This window comes from Chiloscyllium punctatum, chromosome 44 (genome assembly GCF_047496795.1).
Source record: "Chiloscyllium punctatum isolate Juve2018m chromosome 44, sChiPun1.3, whole genome shotgun sequence".
Classification (NCBI taxonomy): Eukaryota; Metazoa; Chordata; class Chondrichthyes; order Orectolobiformes; family Hemiscylliidae; genus Chiloscyllium; species Chiloscyllium punctatum.
Genome location: NC_092782.1, coordinates 34,279,591 through 34,303,176, shown reverse-complemented (window position 1 = coordinate 34,303,176; position 23,586 = coordinate 34,279,591). Strand labels below are relative to the sequence as shown.

General features: G+C 39.4%; 1 protein-coding gene across 1 annotated transcript in view; it reads right to left on the bottom strand.

Moving 5' to 3' along the window:
* The window catches only part of mov10l1 (Mov10 like RNA helicase 1), a 63,466-nt gene extending 44,043 nt beyond the window's left edge, over positions 1–19,423 (bottom strand). Inside the window, exons 1-4 of the mRNA XM_072562590.1 lie at positions 19,264–19,423; positions 14,219–14,390; positions 9,734–9,846; positions 6,451–6,641 (exon numbers count right to left, since the gene is read on the bottom strand). Coding sequence (XP_072418691.1) covers positions 6,451–6,641; positions 9,734–9,846; positions 14,219–14,390; positions 19,264–19,341 — 554 coding nt within the window. The 5' untranslated portion in view covers positions 19,342–19,423. The remainder of the gene's footprint in view (positions 1–6,450; positions 6,642–9,733; positions 9,847–14,218; positions 14,391–19,263) is intronic.
* Between the last annotated feature and the right edge of the window lie 4,163 nt (positions 19,424–23,586).

Below are 23,586 nucleotides of genomic sequence, written 5' to 3'. Positions count from 1 at the left end.
TTTATTTAAACTGGAGAAATTCTTTGCAATTGGGCATTATGAATATACCAACTTATGTAACTACTCCAAATGTAATTCACACAATTTCAATTACTAATAAAATGTAGCTTTAATACTTGAAAATATATCGTGTTAATCTTAAAGGCTATATACATGTCCCTCCAGGGAGCAGCTGTCTTTTTTATAGATAGAATGGGACACCTCAAGGAACAAGTTGCTAATTTTATGGAGGAACAGGCCAGAGGTGAGATATGGAGAGAGACGATGGAGAAAGGCAGAGTGAGAAACGTCAGATGTGGAAATACTCAACTTGTGTGATAACAATATCAGAAAAACACAAACATAACACAACAATCTCTTTGACTGATCTTAAGTTTAGATCTGTTCTCGCAGACGCTCAAGCGATATTTCATGGAGAATTATGAAGCTGTGAAAATGTTGCTTATGGAAGCACATTCAGTTCCACAAGCTTTGGCAAATGAAGATTATAGGAGTACAATCAGAATCTAAGATGGGTATAAATTATCCTTTATGTTGAGGTTATACAGGACACGGGTGAGGCCTCTTCTGGAATATTGTGTTCAGTTCTAGTTGCCCAGTTATAGGAAGGATATTATCAAGCTGAAGAGGGTTCAGAGGAGATTTACCAGCATGTTGGCAGATATGGAAGGTTTGAGTTATAAGGAAAGGTTGGATAGGCTGGGACATTTTTCACTGGAGCGCAAGAATTGAGGGGTGACCTGACAGACACTTATAAAGTAGTGAGAGGTATAGATAGAGTTAATGGTAGTTGTCACTTCCCTAGGATGGGGGATTTCAAGATCAAGGGAACACATTTGTAAGGTGAGAGGAGAGTGAGATTTAAAAAAGATGTGGGGCAATGTTTTTTTTAAACAGAGGGTGGTTCTCCTGTGGAATTAACCTCCTGAGAAAGTGGTGGATGTGGGTACAATTACAATGTTTAAAAGACATTTGGATAGATACATGAATAGGAAAGATTTGGAGGGATATGGGCCAGGAGCAGGCAGGTGGGACTAATTTAGTTTGGAATTATGTTCAACGTAGACTGGTTAGACTGAAGGGCCTGTTTCCATGCTGAATGACCCTATGTTCTTTAATAGAATAGAGTCTTCTCTTCAAGAAGGAAAGGGATGCTCGAAAATATTAAATATTATCTGGTGTGAAGAGTTCATTAGACTTTACCAGTTTATTCTGTGGCACAGTATAAGATTGTGTAATATTTGGTTTGGTCCAATGCCATTTTTACTGTGCTATTTGAATTTCTTCACCACCACAGATGCTGGCCTTCATGACTCAAACTCCAAATCCTATCAACCTTTTATTAACCTTATGACAAATTTTCTAATGCTCAAAAAGGCAGTGATTTCCTGTCTTTGTGACCCATGGACATGTCTTCCATATGCACAATTCGACCTGGTGGGGTCAGTTGGAGGCATGACCACAAACTAGAAGATTACATCATAAAACACACAAAAATATTATGCACGGACAGGGTGAAGATGATTGGGCTACAGAACAGTATGAAGACAATATCTGGTGGGATTTGGAAAATACTGAAAAAAGGGAGAAAAGGAAATCACATGGCCCGAAGTGCCGATGTTGCTTTGCGATGTGCTGGAGGAATTGTTTTGAATAAATTTTCAAAGTTTGTGATACCCAAGTTAATTTGAGTAATAAATTAAATACTGGAGACAGCAAAGATAAACAGATGATGGGAAACAGTCGCAGCTTGGGAATGCCATGTTATAGTTAAAGCTTACAAGAAGATTTTCTATGAAAGCCATCTCAATGGCACATCTATCTAGTCACATGCTTTAATAGTGGGGTCAAATGCAAGCTGTGTCTATTACAACAACACATTATACTCCCTGAATTATTCAAACATTGGTCCAGGGACATTACTGAATATTGCCTGAAGACTGATCCCAAACTACAGGATATCGCTGCCTACAAAACAAAAGCAGTTTTTTCTGTCAGTAATTAAATTTTTTTATAATTAAAACCAAAGTAAATAACAAGCAGACTAATCTATGTCATTTGAACTGATATAAAAATAGGAACTGATACTGAAAATTGCTTTAAAAGGTCACTGTATATTCCAGTACCCCCCGAAAAAAAGTATATCCTCTTGCTGTTTGAAAACCATGTGTGATAGCATGCAGGTTAGACACACTTAATGTTTGCAGCAATAGAGAAATATGACACACAATCATTCCTAACCAAGAGAAAAAGCTAAGGAAATGCAAAAAAAGGAAGTCAAAATAATGGCTTCCACATCCCCAAACAACCAGAAGAGGAAGAAAACTTAGTACGATTTAAAATGCTGTTCACTTCATGCACTTTGTTTTGCACTGCAATTTTGTTCAACACAACTTTCTCAATCTGAAAGACTGTATGAAAATGTTCTTTTTGCATGTTCTTAAACACAGTCTGTACTGAATTCAATTTATCATTCTGTTTCATCTTAGATAGCCCGTGGACAGTTTCCGCAAAACCTGAGTTACACAGAAACAAGTATTGTCACATAGGAGCTGGCCATATGACAGACAGGTTTAAACTTGATTTTATTTCACAATGTGGTCAAATAATTTGTAAAGGAGAAAGTGAGGACTGCAGATGCTGGAGACCAGAGTTGAAAGATGTGGTGCTGGAAAAACACAGCAGGCCCGGCAGGATCCGAGGAGCAGGAGAATCGATGTTTCAGGCATAAGCCCTTCTTCAGGAATGAGGAAGAAAGGCTTATGCCTGAAACATCGATTCTCCTGCTCCTCGGATCCTGCCGGGCCTGCTGTGTTTTTCTAGCACCACATTTTTCAAATAATCTGTAAAGACTTATACAGTTATGGGGTAATGAGGACAAGAAATCAGTTGTAGCTGAATTGCTGCAGACAGGAATGGTGAGAATTCTATAGTTTTCTATCTTACTGACGTACAATACTGAAATATTAAATTGATGGAAGAAACAAATGGTAGAGAGAAGGAATACAAAGAAATTCTGAGACATGATTTGTTTAGAGGTTTTGAACCAGAATGGAAAGGATATCCCAATAGTTCAGCTCTAGTGTACTATTCATCATGCTTCCCTATAAAAATGGTACAAGTAGAGCTACGTGGGATAAATTATATGTGCAGCATCATAGGGCATTTACTGGGAAAAACTTGGAGAGCTGCAACAACTACAGGTAGTTTTTTTAAATTAAAAGATCGATATTGGTATTTCACATTTAAAAACTCAGATCTGTTGAGTCTTTGAAATAGATGAACAGGTGCCTGACTTCTTTGTTTGAAAGTCCATAAGTTGAATCTTTGGGGAAAAAAAAGCACATGAATATCTTTTTGAGCAGCTTTAAGACACCATTATATTATATGGACCTACTCTGAGGGGCAATAGTCCACAACTCTAGCCTGGCCCTGTCCCTCTAGGAAGAAATAACTTGGGCATATATTCTTTCAGAACACAAATAAGACGTCATAAAATGGTCCAACTTGACCCTGTGGATTCCATGGAAATGTGGATACATTTTTCAAATTAACGGAGAATAATTTAGCATTGTAATTAACCATTGTGTTAACATTTCAGAGGTGTGAATTTCCACAATGTACACAGCAATGATTGACTTAAAATAAAAATGAGGGGAAAACAAAATTTTGCAAAGTGCAGTGCGGCCAATCAAGCCAATTCTCTGCAACATCTATCCACTTATTTTCATTCTTCAACCCTATTTCTATACCTTTTAATTACTTGTTTTTAATGTATCCACTTTGCCTTTAAGGATAACTATATAAATGGCAAAAGGAAAGAATCTATTAGAATATTCTACATTTCAGCAACTGGTTAAATGCTATAAAACTCCTAATTGCTTACTTTAGCTCTTTTTCTGTAAGGAAAGAATGTTTAGTTTTCAAAAGCTTGTTTATGCACTATAGTATCACATTAAAACATTAAGCCTAAAATCTTTGGTATAATGTGAAGAACTTTAAATTAGCATTATCGTACAGAGGTCTCTAGGAAAAACAAAAGACCACAAGGTGTGAAAATGTTCACTTTTCTGAAAATAAAGAAGCAAATTAGAGAAGCAATGATAAATGAAGTGAGGTATCAACCTGGTGACTGCCATAACACAGGATTTCATGCATGTCCAACAGAGGAAGAGGTATAAAAAAGGTAGAGCTATACAATCTCACAACCAGTAGATCAGATCAAAGCTCTGTAGGCCAATTTTATATTAGGTTTTAAATAAAAAGACTGATCATCCAGGTTTCTTTAACAGAAGCAAAATTATTCTGATTTATTACAAGATAAAACACATTCAATGAATATGCCAAACTGGTTAATAGAGTACAGTTATAAATGTACAAATATTTACGAATACAAATATTTTACTTCAGAATAACCTGATGTACACACTAGGTAAAGGAAAATAGGACATTCGCTTTGGAAAAAAAAACACTTTCGGCCAATAATGGTTAGTTCTTGAAGACAAAAAGTATAAGATGTGGACTGTTCAGATAGCTGCCATTCTGGAGTTTTGGCAAATTGGAACAGATCATAGACATCACAGATCACTGGATGTACAACAGTCTTTGGCATTTATTTCAAAGACTCAACAGATGTCTGGATTTCTGTTTTAAAAAAAAGTGAAATACCAAAGCACAGGGTTCAGGTGATATATTCAATTTAATCATCTATATTATTTTTGACATTACATTTGTTCAGGAAATATTAAGACAAATACCCTCATGCCAGAAACCAAGTTAGTTTTTTTTCCTGATACCACACTGAAAGCACAAGAATGCAAGAACAGATGAGTTCAGCTGGGAAGTTTCTTTCCTTTAGCTGGTTGGACACCAACTCCACCTGCATCTAAGATACTTTTAAACAGATATCAGCTCTCTGGGAGCTTTAAGCTGAGGCAGGTGACCTCCAACAAACAAGTCTAGCAATTGGCTGAAACTAAGTGATTCCCAAGAAATGCCTTGTTAAAAATGCTCCAAAGTGACCTTATAGTAAAAAACAAAACAATCCTGGTTTCCACAGAACTTTAAATCTATCCATTTTCACCAATTGTCAAAAAAAAATGAAGCCTACATAACAGCACATTTAAACAACTAACCCAAGGAGGAGCCTCCTCAATCCTCAATGCAGGAGAAAATCCAGCACATCAGTCCAGAGGCAAGGCTGAAACATTTGCAATCATTATCAGTAAGTGGAGAGTGGATGATCCATCCCAGCACCTGCTCAGGTCTCCAGTTTCACAGATCCCAGTCTTCAACCAACTCAATGCACTATATAAGGATGCAAATAATTGTCTCGGAGTGATGGACAAAGAAAAGCCACTGCCCTGGTCAAGTTGTCCCATCACTGCTGTATCAGTAGCATCAAGTTAACATGTGGAGAATTGTCCAGTTATGTCCTACCCATAAAAAAGCAGGATAAATCCAATCTGGTCAACTAGCACTCCATCAGTTGTCAGCAAAACGATGCAAGGAGTTGTCAACAGTGCTATCAAATAGCAGACAAAGCAATACCCTGCTCACTAATGTTCAGTTTGGGTTCTGGCAGGGAGCCTTGATTCCTGACCTCATTATAGAGTTGGTTAAAATTGGGCCATAAGAACTGAACGGGAGAAGGGAAGTGAGAGCTCCTTTGCTGTCAAAGTACCATTTAACGAATGAAGTCAATGGGAATCACTGAGAAACACTCTGCTGGTTACAGTCATAACTGGAACAAATGAAGATGGTTGTTTGTGGCTCTCAGTTCCAGAACATCAGTGCAGGAGATCCTCAGGTTTGTGTCCTAGGACCAAAAATCTTCAACTATTTCAATGATGTCCCCCTCATCAGGGGGTCAGAAATAAGTATGTTTACTGGTGATTGCAGAAGGCCCAGTACCATTCACAACTCAAAATTCTGAAACAAGGATTCACTCTTCCACCACTGACACATCAGTTTGCAACTCACAGAAGTTGCGCTACAGCAATTCACCAAGACTCTTTCAAGCACCTTTTAAATCTGTGACCAGTAGCACTTTGAACAACAGGGACAGTGGATACATGGGAACACTGCCACCTGATGGGGAATAGTATTGCTGCTTCATTTCTCACTGGATCAAAATCCTGGAATACTCTTCCTAATTATACCCAGAGTACCTATAGCTGATGGATTCCAGGCATTCAAGAAGGCATCTCACCACCATCTTCTCAAGGGAAATTGAGGTCAGGCAACAAGTGTTGGCCTTACCAGTGATAGCAATGTCTCATGAAACAAAAGGAAGAAAGATCAAACATTCCTGTTAACCTATACTGGACCAACAGTCCATTTGACAGAACAGTACAGAAAGCATTCCGAATGGTAATATTTAAAAACAAGTGAGTGAACAAACATTTGGCAAACACATCAGTATAATTGTGAGGCTTGATTATAGCATACCTTTCTTTGTCTGCAGGTCCAATGCATAAAGCTCTCCACTGGTATAAAGACTGACTACTTTCAATAATCACTACATTAACCAAATCATCTTTTTTGGGCACATAAAGTTGCGGCATTCGGAGAGAATCAAGAGTGAAGAATATAATGTCATCCACTACACCACCTCGATGAAGAATTTGAGTTATTGGTACCTTCAAACAAGAAATGCAACAATAATACTCATTCTGACCAGTTGTGCAGATATGAAAAGTTACACGAGAAATTTTCTACCAACACAAATATTGTTTCCAGGTTGTGCAGAATGTAATTTTATTCCCATTGAGCAGTAACATTGTTTGCAAAAGCATAAATTTAGCAGCAACTATTAGACCACACCGTGTACAATTCTGGTAGCCATATTAAGTAAAATGTATAGTCACACTGGAGTATGAAAGAACAAATATTCAAAAGCATGATACCAAAAGCTTGAAGATATGCTTAATGGAGAATGAACTGATTGGATTTATTTCTGAGAGGTGAACTTAGAAGGAACTACAAAGATTCCACATGTGTGGAAGAGCAAAATCGAAGACATTAATATCAGCAGTTGTAGAGAAAGAAAAGCAGTCAACATTTTGGATCTAATATGACTTGCCTTGAGAATTCAGTGACTGTCTGGCAAAGTGAAGCCAATGGAATGTTGTGTATGTAAATTATCAGGGAAACAGGATAAGACTTAACAAGAAAAGACAAGTGGGGACAACTATCTCTCCTCTCTTGGTAGTAAGCCACTTCTTCCAGACTTGTTTTTACCTTCCAGGCATACACAAGGACAGCTATTAGCCAATTTGAACTCTACTGCAGTGGACTGGTGGGGCCGAACATTCTCATGTACATACTGCCTGTTGGTGTGCTGTAAAGGTCACAGTTGAAGAAATAACTCTTGGTCAATGTGGTGTAGGTAAAGACCTTATGACACTAAGTGCTGGAAGTCAGTAAAAAAAAAAAGAGAGAATCAGGCAACGAAGGACTCTTGCCTCATCCAGAATCATGGAATGCAATCTTAATCAAAAGGTGGCAGAACTACAGAAACTCAACTAACCTGCACAACTAAAGATCGTGAGGCTGACTTCATCTACCACTGTGAACACTAACAGTAATCTCCACTACAAAAGATGCGACATTCTATTAAATGCTTTTTGCTAACATGTCAGAGACTGATTCCTATCTCTGTCTTTTAAAACCTTTCATCTTTTTGGATTAATCTCTTAATTCTACTGTGTTTGCGCTGTATTATATTTTCTTGTACAGTCATTCATAAAGTTACACTTCTTGTAATTCAAAAAAGCCTGTTTTGTTGGCATTTTTCAACCCAAGTGCATTTGCATCTGGAAGAAGGTGTGCACTAGGAAAGGACTCCTCTCTAACTTAACCTTGCTGCAACCTACCCAAGAATGGGTGAATAACGAGGGATGGGGTCAGTTCATCTCTCCTCACCCAAGAGATTATCAATTTTGGGTATTCTGTCTGAACAGTAACAAACTGGGGAAACTTGCCCAGAATATGGCCCTAATATGGCCCTTGAAAAGTCATGAACAGTGTCATGATCTTGTTGGGGTACAGGTACCAGAACTATTGTCTTGGGCATCTGGGTTGTGAGTGGATGCATCTAAGGAAATCGTTCCAGGTGCATTCTTGGAGCTCAAGTGCTGATGACTGCATAGTGACTGGAGTTACAGAAAACCTCAGTGGAGAAAAAATTGCTTTATCTCTTATTTTAAGTGGACAACCCCTGACTTTTAAACAGTGACAAACAACCTCTCCACATCTACCCCTCAGATTCCTCAGGATCCTATTATGTTTCAATCAAGTCATTTCTAACTCTAAATTCTATTAGATACAAGCCTAGCCTGTTCAACCTTTCTTCACAAGCCAGCTTGCCCATTCCAGTAATGATAACATTCTATTAGCATCCCTAGGGACTTGCAGTACCTGCATATTAAACTATTGTAATTTATGCACAAGAACACCCAGATCCCTACACCCTGAATTTCTGTTATTAATATAGGCACTGGAGTATGGCAACTTAAACACTTTTCGCTGTATTTTCAGTAAAAATACAAGTGACAATAAATAACTATTCTATTCTATGCTAGAGTACTGCACATCTTCATAATCTGGGGTTTCCCACTTAAGTTGGCTATTGGGAGAAAATTCCTGTCTCAGATGCTCATTGGTATTTAAAACTGGGTCCCCTCGGGAGCAAGAGAGATGGGATCATTGATATTTGAGGCTGGGTTAGACTGTGTAGTCAATGCCACACAGATCAACAATGGTCTTACAGACTAGCGAAGCAAATTTAAGGCACCAAATTTCTCACTCCTATTCCTCACACCAGCAATTAGACTTCACACACAGTTATCAAATCTTAAAGCATAGAACAATGTTAATTTGCTTTGATAATTCTTTCTAATAATTAGTCCCACACCAACCCACTCTTTAACCAAAGCCCAGCGACTTATTTTTCCTTTTCAAGTGTTTATCCAAATCCTTTTCTGAGGTTTTGGTTTTCTAGCATCCATAGCAATTTGATACGTTAAAACTAATTTGTCATCTCATCTCCCACTCCAAGGAGGAGAGATAGTCCACAGTAATTTCTCAGGGTCCCTGATATAAAAAACTATAGTAGCTATGTGATGTCAGACAAATCACAAAGTTTTGTCTGTTATTTCTTTTTGCGCTCGGGTAGAGAGGTTTCCACAAGTGAACTCTGTCTCTTGTCTTTTGAAATATTTCAGTAATTTTGAATACTTCTTTAAACTCATCCCTCAGAAAAGACTGAGCCTGTTCATCTTTCAATAGATATGATTTTGCAGTTCTGGTATCATCTTGGTATTTTCCTTATGCATTCTCTCCTTTAGCTCTATAATCCTTCACTTAAAACAAAAGGAAGGCATGGCTGACTAAATTGTGTTGCTTGTTAAAAGGGAGAGCAGAAGTGTTAAAAGATACAGGGTTTAGTGAAGGTAAGTTTGAAATTTAAAAGCAAAACGTAAATTGAAGTATCTGGAGTGTGTCCCGGGCATGCAAAAATGGTCTTGCTGTAAACCCAACAGATATTTACATCTGCAAAAATATTTTACTAAACATTCCAATACGAAGAACAGCAACTCAAAAGCTTTCAAATATAAATGACCTGCTGCTCTACATTATTAGTTCAATTTATGTTTTTAAACTGCAACTTGTTTCAGCTGCTTTTTTAAAAAAAGAAATAAGAGTCTTTGCATCTTTAATTAGTACTTACTTTATCAACTCTTTTATATCGAAGTGGTTTCAGGCAGTAGGCTTGGCTTTTCCAAGTTGTTGGTTCAATAGAGTATTGGGCCTGTACCCAGTCACCCTTATATGGCTGAAAACCTGGAAAATAAATCAGTAGCACTTTTTACTCATGTACTTAAACTGGTCCAAATAGATGTGAGCAAGATTCTCAGTGACCCAAATAGAAGTACTCTAAGCAAGCCTTCATAATTTACTTTCAGATGATTTTCATTTGTGGATTGGCAGTGTTTTTAAACTGCAAATTATTCACTTTGCACTCTTACCACCGTCAAAAAGGCTCTGCAATCAGCCTAGAAGTGACATAAGATTATGTTCTTAACTAGCTGTGCCACCCCAGACCTCGAGTGTCACATCCGTTACACCTCAAATTAGAAGTTATCACAAGTCTGTGTGGAGCACAAAAATATATTTAGTCCAGCTAGTTTCCTGCCTGGGCAGCAAGACCCTCACACAGCATAAAGGAATGAAACTGAAGGCTAGACAGGCACCTGTAGCTAGCACATGGAGATAGTTTTAATATTTTGTGTGCGCGCGTGGCTCCAAATGAGACAACAAGTAGTTTAATTATGTTTGGTTTACTTTTGTTCATCATTCATTTGTGACAAAAATTGACTCACGAACTCCAAAGCTAAAAGTAATATAAAGAAAATCTGATGTTGATTTATTCTGTGTGATGTCAATTGTAAATTAAAGACAAACTCTTGCAACTGATTTTGTTTTTGCCTTCACAACCTCAGCCACAGCTCCAGACAGCACTGTTTCTGTGACTCTGGTGGTGAAAGGAACTAAAGCATGTAAGGAAGAAACAAAATGTTGGGCATGAAAACCAGACATTCAGACCAATCAATTTTTTAAGAATAAGTTATAGGAGCAGAATTAGACCATTCAGCCCATTGAGTCTGCTCTCCTATTTGACAATATTTTTCAATCCCATTCTCCCTGTAACTCTTGATCCACTTACTAATCAAGAACTTATCACTGCCTTAAAGATACTCAATGACTTGACCTCCACAGCTCTCTGTAGCAATGAATTCTTCAGATTCTGTACCCTTTGGCTAAAGAGATTCCTCCTCATCTCAGACCTAAAGGGTTGTCCCTTCACTGTTAAGCCATGCCCTCAAAGTCTCTCCTACAAAGGGAAACAGCTTCTCCACATTCACTCTATGCAGGCTTCTCAGTATTCTATAAGTTTCCCCCTCATTCTTCTAAGCTCCATCAATTACAAATTCAGAGTCGCCCTCACATGACAAGCTCTTCATTCCTGGGATTATTCTTATAAACATCTTCTGGATCACTTCCACGGCCAGAATATCCTTCCTTAGTTATAGGATCCATAACTGCTAAAAATATTCCAAGTGCAGTCTGATCTGAGACTTGTAATAGCCTCAGCAGTCCGTCCCTGCTTTTATATTCTCATCCTCTCAAAATGAATGCTAGCAGAGTATTTGCCTTCCTAACTGCCAACTAAACCTGCAAGTTTACCCTAAGGGAATCCTGAACTGGAACTCCCAAGTCCCCTGTGCTTCAGATTTCTGAAGTCTGTACCATTTAGAAAATAGTCTACACCTCTATTCTTCCTATCAAAGTGCATAACTTCTTAGTTTCTTACATTGTATTCCACCTGCCATTTCTTTCCCTCTTTCCTAGCCTATCCAAGTCCTTTTGCAGCTTACTAAATAATACGTGTCCCTCCACCTATCTTTGTGTCATTGGCAAACTTAGTAACAATGCCCTCAGTTCCTCTGTCCAGATCATTAACATATAACTTGAATATTTGTGGTCCAATACTGATCCCTGTGGAACCACATTAGTTATCCTGAAAAAGACTAATTTATCCTGAATCTGCTTCTCTCAGTCAGCTAATCTTCTATCCCTAACAGGCCTTTTAACTTATTTAGCAGCGTCCTGGGCAGATCATGTCAAAAGGAGCCCAGAAAATCCTAACAGGCCACATTCACTGGCTCTTTCTTTTCAAACTTGCTCAAAGAATACAAACAGATTTATCAGGCATGACCTCCCTTTGACGAAGTGGTACTGACTCAGCCCTATTTTACCATACACTTCCACATACTCTGCAAACTTGTTCTTAATAATGAACTCTGAAATGTTGCCAATGACCACTGTCAGGCAAACTAGCCTGTAACATCCTACCTTCTGCCTCCCTCCCTTCTTAAACTGAGGAGTTACATTAGCCATTTTCCACTCCTCTCCCAATTCCAGTGATTCCTGAAGATCACCAATGTGCCTCAATAAGCTCCTCAGCATCTCCTTTAGAATTAGAGGGTGTAATCAGTTTGGTCCAGGTGATTTACCCACCTTCAAACCGTTCAGCTTTCCCAGCACCTTTTCTGTAGTGAAGGCCACAACACTCATCTCTACCCCTCAACTTTCTTGAATTTCTGTTATGCTACTGATGCCTTCCACAAAGACTGATGCAAAGTATCTATTCAGTTCCTCCAGCATTTCTTTGCTCCCCATTGTTACTTCTTCAGCCTCATTCTCCACTGGTCCAATGTCCACTCTTACTCGATGTGTCTGAAAAGATCTTTTTTATATTACTAGCTAGTTTATCCTCATATCATCTTCTCACCCTTTAAGACCAGCAGAGGATAATTAAAAAAAACAGTAAAAGCTTCTCACTAATCTTCACCACTCTATGCTTTTTCTTGCTTTTATGCTGTCCCTAACTTCCCTGGTCAGCCATAGTTGCCTCTACTCCCCTTTATTTCTTTAGTCTTCCTTGCGATGAATTTCTGCTGTGCCACCTGAATTACCCTCGAACTCCTGCCATTGTTACTACACCATCTTCTCTGCTAGGCTCCATTTCCAATCAACTCTGGCTAGCTCCTCCCTCATGTTTTCATAGTTAGTTTTACTCAATTGTAATACTGTTACATCTGATTCAAACTGCAGAGAGATTTCCGCTCATATTCTGGTCACTGTCCCGAGGGGGTTCCTTCACCTTAAGCTCTCTAATCAAGTCTGCCTAACTACACATCGCTAAGTCCAGAAATACCAATTACATAGTGGGCTCTACTGCAAGCTGCTCCAAAAAAGCATTTCATAGAACTTGTGGAATGTCCTTTTCCTGGGGACCACGACCAATCTATTTTTCCAGTCCATCTAAATATTGAAGATCCCCATGATTATTGTAATAGTGCCTTTCCTACATGCTCTATCTCCTCATTTATCATCCAGACTGCAGCTAGAGAGCCTGTTTTTTTCCCCTTAACGGTTCCTCAACTTTGCTCACACAGATACTACACCTTCTGACCATATCTTGCATCTTGCTATGGATTTAATTTAATTTCTTATGAAGTTGTGGCATACTCAAGCCTCCTTCTCCCTTTGCTGACCTAACAATATTAACATAATCCTTTAATCCCTTCTCACTCCAATACTTACCTTGTACTCTTCGTTTCAAATATTCCCAGTTCCCACATGTTCTACGTTCTTGCAACCACAAGTGAGGTAAATTCTTCATAATTCCCTACTGGATTTCTTGGTTACAACGAGTGGCACAGTGGTTAGTACGGCTACCTCACAACACCAGGGGCCTGGGTCCAATTCCACCCCTTGGGCGACTCACTGTGTGGAGTTTACACATTCTCCCTGTCCCTGCGTGGGCTTCCTCCCACAGTCCAAAAATATGCAGACTAGGTGGATTAGCCATGGGAAATGTAGAGTTACAGGGATAGAGTGCAGGGTGGGTCTGGGTGGGCCACTCTTCAGAGGGTTTGTGTGGACTCGTTGGGCCGAATGACCTACTTCCACACTGTAGGGAGTCTACTACCTTCTTCAGTTGGATTTTCTTTGCAGCAGAAACTAGGTCATGTGGAATAGAACTACATTTGATTATTGCTGACGGGAGACAACATAATACATTTCGTAAATCCAAGCACTCTTCTCAGAAGCATGAGGAAAAAACAAACACCAGAAAGTGCTGCATGTCTGAGGAGAGATTGGGATTCAGTCTACACAGAAGGTTATATTGGCTGATTGAGCTAAGCAAACCATTTCTGCACTGCAATTTTTATTTCTAGAATGCAGTTGTAATTTAGCACTAATGGTCTGCTACCGACTTTCCCCACCTAGCACAACTGTGTGTGCAGGTCACTGAGCTGGAAGCATTCTACACAGATATTCTTTCCAGCAGATTTACTCCATCTAACTGAGAAAAGTAATCCTACATGATCTTTCCCATTTCTTACCCAAAGAACAGGGAGTTACGCACTTCTTTAGAAAAGACTTTCAGGTCAGTAATGGAGCAATTACTGACAAAAATGAACGTACAATCAATTTATAAAGCTTGGACATGCCTTACATTCAATACATGTTCCTTTTAAATAAAACATGCTGTGGACCTTCAAAGATACAACTGGCAGTGAAGGAAGTTGGAAGCTAATTGTGTGCAACCTTTACACAACAAAAAAAAGGGCTGCACTTGTACCTTCACACACATCTGCCATGGAGAAGTAAATAGTTTCATTAATGTAGCCACCATCCTTGGTGCATGAAGTTACATTGCCCATTAGGTAATGAGTTTCTTTTTCTGCTGGAGAGCATGTGTATGCACTGCAAGTATCATCATCCTCCTCCCACTGATTAGTTACAGGTTCCACCTAAATTAAAAAATGTACAAATCAACAAAATCAATTCAAGCTTTCAATCATCTGATCTTGCATATTTGCAATTTAAATCCTCATTTAACAACTGAAATATATAATTTGTGCAACTGATCTACAAAACATAAATTCAGACATGATTCTATAATGCTAAGATTAAAAACAGTTGCATCCAAAACTGGTTTGAGAACTTAGGCAGTTACCCAATTTACTTTTGTAAATAATTTTGGAATACTTTTAGACCAGGAATTCAACATTTTAAATGTTGCAACTAATAAAAATGTAAATAATCTAGTGGAAGAGGCAAAAATTAACTGTATTTAACATGAGCGACTGTGGGTGATAGGCATTCTTTATACTGGATCTAGATTGGTAAGTCTTGCCTCATCAAATCAGAATATTATGGCAACTGTAAGAAATTTGCCACCACTTCAAAATAATAAAACCTTTCAAATCAGTTTGATCAGATTACGAACCTCACCACTTCCCTTTTGTGATAATAAACTACCCGAACTTTTTAAAATCACTCACTTTAAGGACACCTCATCGCCAAGTAACTCCTGTACCATGCTGACTTTGACATGGCAAACTAGCAGCTTCAAAGTAGCAGGATAACTGTGGAAAATGAAACTATAACAAAAATGTATAGGAGAGTTCCTTGCATGCTTGAGATGAAAGGGTAGAACACGGGAATTCCTTCCATGTTTGAACCAAGCAAAAACACACCTCATCTAACATTACGCCATTACCTAATGGTGAAAACCTTGCAGTGTATTCTCCAGCATTGGCCTATCTGACCTTACATGCTACCAAAATTGACAGAGAAAAAGGTTCGTCAGTTCGGGATAGTAAGGTACATTTATAAGTTAATGAAATGGAATGAGGCTGCATCCAAAGCAATTACAAACAAATTACGTGGTTGGCTTTTTACTGTACGTACGTACTACCATAAAAACAAACAAGTATATTTTGACAATCAGCAGTATTTTTACTCAACTGTTGTCATTCAAGGATTAAAAGAAACATCTGTATGCAACTTGTTCGGGTGTGATATTTCATTGTGGTGAGGCACGGTAATTCAAATCAGTGAGATTCTTAGAAACACAGCAACTCTAGCGTAGAGCTGTGCACTTGAATCCTATTTCTACACATTCTGTCCATTCTCCCTTTACTCCTCAATATTTTTTCTCCAAATTTTCATCCAATTCTCCTTTTTATAGTGTTACACTTCCAATAGGTGTTGGATAACGTGTTTTGCATTCTAACAACACTATGCAGGAAAAGAAGACTTCAAAACTCCACCTGTTAAATCTGTTCAAAAGATGAAGAACTTTGCTTAGACTGAACTTTGTATTAGTTTGCTTTGCTTCACTGAATACGCAACTCATACAATTTTTTTCAATCCGAGCATTGTGTTTCTGGTGGCACTCACGTCAATCCAGAACAGGAGCGACTGAGCTTTTGTTAACAACTTTTATGCAGGTGGAAATAATTATAAGGGATGTGAGTGATATCAGAGTAGACAAAGAAATCTTTAGCAACAGAACAAACAAACAATGAACAATATCTGCAGCTGGACATAATAGGGAATTATTCTGGTTGAAAAATTAAGTAACCAATTAAAATGTCATCAGCTTTGTATTATTTTGGTCAAACAGTCTCGATCACGATTTGAAGCATCAGTTTGTACACTGGTTACCAATTTATCGGTGTTTAAAAAAAAAATTGGTCTGTACAATATGTACAGCATAAACAATTTAACTAATAAAGCTCCTTCATCCTTAGAAAAAATTGCCTCAAGACTCTTCACAGACAAAATCAAGGACAGATAATTGAATAGATGTCCACGATGATGGCACATTGGTAAGAAGAGAAACCAGCCAGACACTCCAGTTAGACCTGCTTACATAATAGAATCAAACAATGGGAGCTTTGAACTGCACTAAGGTACAATTTTGGAAGAGGATGGTTGATTATGCCAAAGCCTGCAGAGCAGTCGAAAAGATTAAGCAGTGATATTGCATCATTCTCTTACTCAGAGGATACTGTTTATAACGGAGATTCAGTTGTTTTGGTGCTATGGGAACACAAAGCCACACATGTGGGGAGACAACAGATTGTCTTGGGTTTGCACAGGGAGGAACTAACAATGAATTCTCCTGAAAGGATGGATGATGATATATTTCTTGGTGACACAGGCATTAAAAAGAAATGCTGTAAGAGTCAGGGGTAGGGAACATCCAAGAATTCAACATGAGTAAACAGGACAGCATAGCTGTGGAAGAATAAGTACTCAAGACATCATATCCTGGCCTATTCTTGTCACAGACGCATTTCCCATCTATTTTTCATATTTTCTGCAATTGTAACTTCTACTTTTAATTTTGGAAGAGAATGGAGATATTTCAGAATGGAAGAAAACTCAAAACCTATGTGCTGAAATAAAGATATTGCTCATCTTGATTTTACAACTCATGAACTATATCAAGTGTGAACAAATCTAGTTATTTGTGGTTAAAACTTTTAGGGCAATATACTTTAAATGTAGAGGATATCAGAATAGAAAATGGCTTGGGTTTGTACAAAGACTGAGGTGGTGGTGGGTATTGGTGGGGTGGGGGGGGGGGCATCTCCAATCTACCAAAATGCCTCTGGAGCCTCTATTCTGGATATCCCAAATCATGATGTATGGGTTTCGCAGTTCTCTGGAGAAGTATAAAGCTGCTAGAGTTGTTTTCAGAGGCAGAATTGGCAGATGCAGGGACACTTTTGGGAGAAGTCATGCCATTTGAGACCATTAAAGGCAGTCGTGAATATGAGCTTTAAAACAAATAAAAAGTAAAATCATAATGACTGTTTCATAATGCATTGAAAATGACAGTTTTGAGAAGATTTGTAGCTCAGGTTGAGGTGCTGGATGTAGGTTTGCCCGCTGAGCTGGAAGGTTCATTTTCAGACTTTTCATCACCATACTATGTAACATCTTCAGTGAGCCTCCGGACGAAGCACTGCTGGGTGTTTCCTGCTTTCTATTTATATGTTTGGGTTTCCTTGGGTTGGTGATGTCATTGCCTTAGTTGCAGTCATTTCCCATTCTTTTTCTCAGGGGGTGATAAAAATGAGGTCCAAGTTGATGTATTTGTTGATAAGAGTTCTAGTTGGAATGCCACGCTTCTAGGAATTCGCGTGTCTCTGTCTGGCTTGTCCTAGCATGGATGTGTTGTCCCAGTCAAACTGATGTCCTTCCTTATCTGAATAGAAGGATACTAGTGAGACAGGGTCATGTCGTTTTGATGTTGGCTAGTTGATGTTCACGTATCCTGGTTTTCTGCCTGTTTGTCCAATGTGGTGTTTGTTACAGTTCTTGCACGGTATTTTGAAAATGACATTAGTTTTGTTTGCTGCCTGTACAGGGTCTTTCAAGTTTATTAGCTGCTGTTTTAGTGTGTTGATGGGTTTGTAGGCTACCATGATGCCAAGGGATCTGAGTAGTCTGGCAGCCATTTCTGAGATGTCTTTGATGTAGAGGAGAGCGGCTAAGGTTTATGAATGCATTTTGTTTGCTTGTTTGGGTTTGTTGCTGAGAAATCAGTGGACTGTGTTCATTGGGAACCCATTCTTTTTTAAATACACAGGTGATTTTCCTCTGCTCAGCGTAGTTCCTCTGTGTGGCAGTGTGCGGTGGCTCGTTGAAATAATTTCACTGGTATCCTTACATACAGATGAGGAAGGACACAGCTTCGACTGGGACAACACATCCATCCTAGGACAAGCCAAACAGAGACACGCACGAGAATTCCTAGAAGCATGGAATTCCAACCAGAACTCTATCAACAAACACATTGACTTGGATCCCATTTACCACCCCCTGAGAAAAAGAATAGGTAATGACATCACCATAGGAAATGACATCACCAACTCAATGAAACTCAAACATATAAACAAAAAGCAGGAAACACCAGCAGTGCTTTGTCCGGAGGCACACTGAAGAGGTTACATAGTATGGTGACGAAATGTCTGAAAAATGAACCTTCCAGCTCAGCGAACAAACCAACATCTGCATTGAAAATGCCGTGGGTCATTAAACTATTGAAATAACTGCTTGTTATTTCTGTGTCAGAGTCATTCATACAAGCTGAAGGCTATGAGGAGAGTGTGCTGTATGACTGATCTCAATTTATTATTGAACTGCTTGTTGGTTGTGCTTGATTAAGAGGTCCACAGGCTTATCAATTGTTTGGGGGCTATAAATAAAAATGCTTCTCTTTGTAAAGGGTTAAGTAATTGAAGGATACTAGACACAATAGAGTTTATGAACATATATTCTTTAAAACTAGTGGATTCAATGGATACTGAAAATGTTTATTTCATCTCAGCAAGAGTTCTGAGATCTTCTCATTGTGTATACGGAGGTGAATTGATATAGAGATTGTGAAGGCAAATGGTGGAATGGGGCATGGGCTGGCATGTGTTAGCATAAGACTATAAATGGGAGTAGGTAAAGACCACAGCTTGGCAAAGGTTCAGAATAGTAAATGTAGGTTGGGACAGTCAGGGGGAGAGATGGGTATGTTTGGCAACTGAGCATGAGGCTCCAGTAACATTTCCTTAAAACCAATTGCCAAGTAGCCCTGGACCACTGAGACAGGTCATTCCAACAGCCCACCTCTGCATCTGGCAGCACCCGCTGTTAACCTCAACTCTTTCCAAAGACATCAAGCCCGACTCCAGGTAACACCTGTCCCACTCACAGACAAAAGGGCACTTTCTTCCATTTTAGGTTTGTGAAGCTGCAGATTTTCCCTGACATTGTACTCTTATCCGAGGAACAAAATCTTTGGCCTAATTGATTATTTGGACCACCTCCTACCTTGACTGCTTTCCAACCTCCCGACGTCTCATTTTTTTGGGCCACCACATTCACTTTTTGGCCGACTTGCAAAGGCATACCTCCCAGCACATCATTGGGAGTGAAGTAAATGGAGTCATCAACTAAACCATATTTGCCACAAAATCTGGTCACAGTAGCTCCAAGAATATTTTTATACTCTGTACAATCTTTAAAACAAAAGCAAAAGGTTATTCATACTGCCATAATTCAACCAATTATATACTGTAATATTACAGACAATAGAATCAGAAAATCTGACTCTCTCATAGTTAAACATAATTGCACGTGTTTGAATGAGTGCTCAAAATTCTAAATTTGCAACAGCTGCTCATCTCATGGTATACAGTCACCTAAGTACCAAATTTAGCACTAAACCACAACCAGAGTAATTCGTGCTTTGTGTTGTGAAGTTGATCTCAACTGGGATACTTTTGAACTACTCTATTTAGCCTCGGTGCCCCTTGGCTGTTTTTTAATTTTTCTTTAGCTAAATTTACACTCCTGATTATTGGTCAACATCCTTTGCTCGAACATAAGTGCATGTATGTATAAAGTGTATAATATACTGTTGTGGTTCTGTTTGCCGAGCTGGGAATGTGTGTTGCAGACATTTCGTCCCCTGTCTAGGTGACATCATCAGTGCTTGGGAGCCTCCTGTGAAGCGCTTCTGTGATCTTTCCTCCTGCATTTGTAGTGGTTTGAATCTGCCGCTTCCGGTTGTCAGTTCAGCTGTCCGCTGCAGTGGTCGGTATATTGGGTCCAGGTCGATGTGCTTATTGATTGAATCTGTGGATGAGTGCCATGCCTCTAGGAATTCCCTGGCTGTTCTCTGTTTGGCTTGTCCTATAATAGTAGTGTTCTTCCAGTCGAACTCATGTTGCTGGGACCTCTGACAACAAGGAAAAGACAAACACATAACCTCAACACCAAGGAGAGGGAAGCACTAAAATCACTAAGAAACAATAAGAACATAATCATACTAACAGCAGACAAAGGCAGAATGACAGTCATCCTGGACAAAGCAGACTACATCCAAAAAGTGCAACAACTACTTACAGACACCAACACCTACCAAAAGAGGGAGTTTGACCCCACCCCACAGCTCACCAATAGGATAAACAACACACTGAGGAACCTACAAAAAAAAACCAGACAGCTAACCAGGTTTGACCTACAAAGAACGAAACCTGTAAGCAACAACACCCCCAGATTCTATGGACTACCTAAAGTGCACAAAACAGACATCCCACTCAGACCCATAGTATCACTACCAGGGACACCATCACACAAACTGGCTAAAGAACTACAGCAGAAACTGAAACACCTGATCAGCGGATCACTCTATACAGTCAACATAGGAATTCTTGGATATCATCAGAAATATACACATAAACAAGGAAGAAACCATGGTCTCATTCGATGCAACGGCACTGTTCACCTCTATTGACAAAACCCTAGCCAGAGAAACAATAGCCAACCTGCTGGACATACAGAACAGACAACAGGACATTGAACCTATTAACAAAGACTGCATACTCAAACTACTGGACCTGTGCCTCACAACACACTTCACATTCAACAACCAAAACTATGAACAAATCAATGGCACACCCATGGGCTCACCCATCTCTGGACTCATAGCAGAAGTGGTAATGCAAAGATTAGAACAAACAGTCTTACCGCAAATTCAACCCAAACTCTGGGTCAGATATGTGGATGACACCTTTGTAATCATTAAAAACACAGAAATAGAGAACACACACCAGATCACCACCACACTCACAGGAATCTGATTCACTAGAGAGGAAGAAAAGGACAACCAACTCCCATTCCTAGACGTGATGGTACAGAGAACACCAAACGGAGAATTCACCACAAAGGTATACAGGAAAGCCACACACACAAAGTCCTAAACTATGAAAGCAACCACCCCAACACACACAAAAGAAGTTGCATCAAGACATTATTCAAAAGGGCCACAACACACTGCAGTACACCAGAACTGCAAAAACAGGAAGAAGAACACCTATACAATGTATTCACCAAAAACAGATACCCTCGCAATTTCATCAACAGATGCCTAAGGGAAAGACAACGGAATGAGGGCATGCCGCAACCCAAAGGACTAGCCACGTTACCATACATCAAGAGTATTTCCGAACTGACAGCCAGACTACTGCGACCACTAGAATTCATAACAGCACACAAACCAACAGCCACTCTCAGACAACAACTCACCAGAACGAAGGACCCAATACCCAGCATGAGCAAAACCAATGTAGTGTACAAATGTAGTCCCATGCAAGGACTGCACAAAACACTACATAGGACAAACAGGAAGACAGCTAACAATCCGCATCCATGAACACCAACTAGCCACAAAATGACACGACCAGCTATCCTTAGTATCCACACACGCAGAGGACAAGCAACATGAGTTTGACTGGGACAACACGACTATTATAGGACAAGCCAAACAGAGAACAGCCAGGGAATTCCTAGAGGCATGGCACTCATCCACAGATTCAATCAATAAGCAATCGACCTGGACCCAACATACCGACCACTGCAGCAGACAGCTGGAACTGACAACCGGAAGCGGCAGATTCAAACCACTACAAATGCTGGAGGAAAGATCACAGAAGCGCTTCACAGGAGGCTCCCAAGCACTGAGGATGTCACCTAGACAGGGGACGAAACGTCTGCAACACAAATTCCCAGCTCAGCGAATAGAACCATAAAAACGAGAACTTGAGCTACAAATCTTCTCACCAACTGTGTATATATACTTTTAGGTGGGAATATGGCTGACTTGTTCTCACTGCTGAATCACTTACATGTGGTGGACCACACACAGTTCGCAGCTTGGGGTGCCATCTACTTACGAACACCGTGTAGTTGCGTGGCTGTGAGAAGACAGCAGATGCACTAGCTATGACCATTGACCACAAAACAAAAGCTCCTTCCTATTGGACCATCAGTTGTCCTATTTACTCAAAAGGGTCAACGATCCTGTGGAATTGCCTATCATAGGCTGTGGAGGCCAAGTACATTCACGTTAAGAGACAGGTGATTTTTAAAAAGATTTTAAAGGCATCAAGGGGTGTAGGGACAAAGAGGGAATATTGAGATAAAGGATCGACATGATCATATTTAGTGGCAGAACAGGCCAGAATGACTTATTCCTGCTCCTAGTTTCTATGCTTTCATGTTTGCAAAAACAAATCAGTTGTTAGAGAGGGAGGAGAGGGAGAGCAGTTGGGTGCTGCTGTACACAACAATGAAAGAATACCACAGGACTGGCAGCTATCTGCACAGGACGTGGCTGGAATGGTTGGGGTGGTGGTGGTGGTGGTGGGAAACGCAAGAAGAGAAATTAATGCAACCTCAGATAATGATTGACATCTGCAACCTAAAATCCTATGTAAATCTGTTAAAGCTGTTGCCATCAATTTTGTCCTTGGCCACTCCAATTCTGGAAAGCATATTACCTGCATGATTTCAAAGCATTCTTGTCCAAATATTGCATTCAGTCTAAGATTATTATGGTGTTTAATGACAATTAACGTATATTAGTTATGAGCCACAAAAGCAATAGATAAATGTTACATGACTATAATTTCAAGAACATCAAAGTTGGAAGACTAAAAATCAGTGCATTTTCAGAGAGGAGAGAAAATATAATGCACCTTTAAATAAAAGCTTATGTACTGGGTTAAGGGGGACAGAGTAAACCTGACAAATTCCAAAATCACTTAAATCTTTTCTGGTGGTTATATTACGTGTGTAATGTATATTACTGTAATTTGGGAATTTAGTTTCTTAAAAATAAAGGCAGACAGATTTTGGTTTCAGTAACTTTTCTTCTAAAACAAAAAATCAGAAATTCATTCAGAAACGAGATCTAAATAAAATCATTTCCAAGAACACATGCAAATTACTAAGTGTCCAGCTTCTTATCTGAAATGTTTAATTTTAGTATGTTTTTCAATAGGATGGCACAGTAGCTCAGTGGTTAGCACTGCTGCCTGACAGCACTAGGGTCCCAGGTTCGATTCCAGCCTCGGGTGACTATCTGTGTGTTCTCCCAATGTCTGCGTGGGTTTCCTCCGGGTGTTCCCATCTAATCTAATCTAACTGTATAATGATCAGAAGACACTGGTAATTTTGTTTGTGTTCAGTTCTACAGAATCAGGTTCCAGTTTCATTCTCGAAGAACTGGGTTCTCAATTCATGAGAACAGTTTAATCCTAACAGGCAGGTTAGTTTGTGAAGTCTTGAAACTGGGAGAGCTTGTATAAT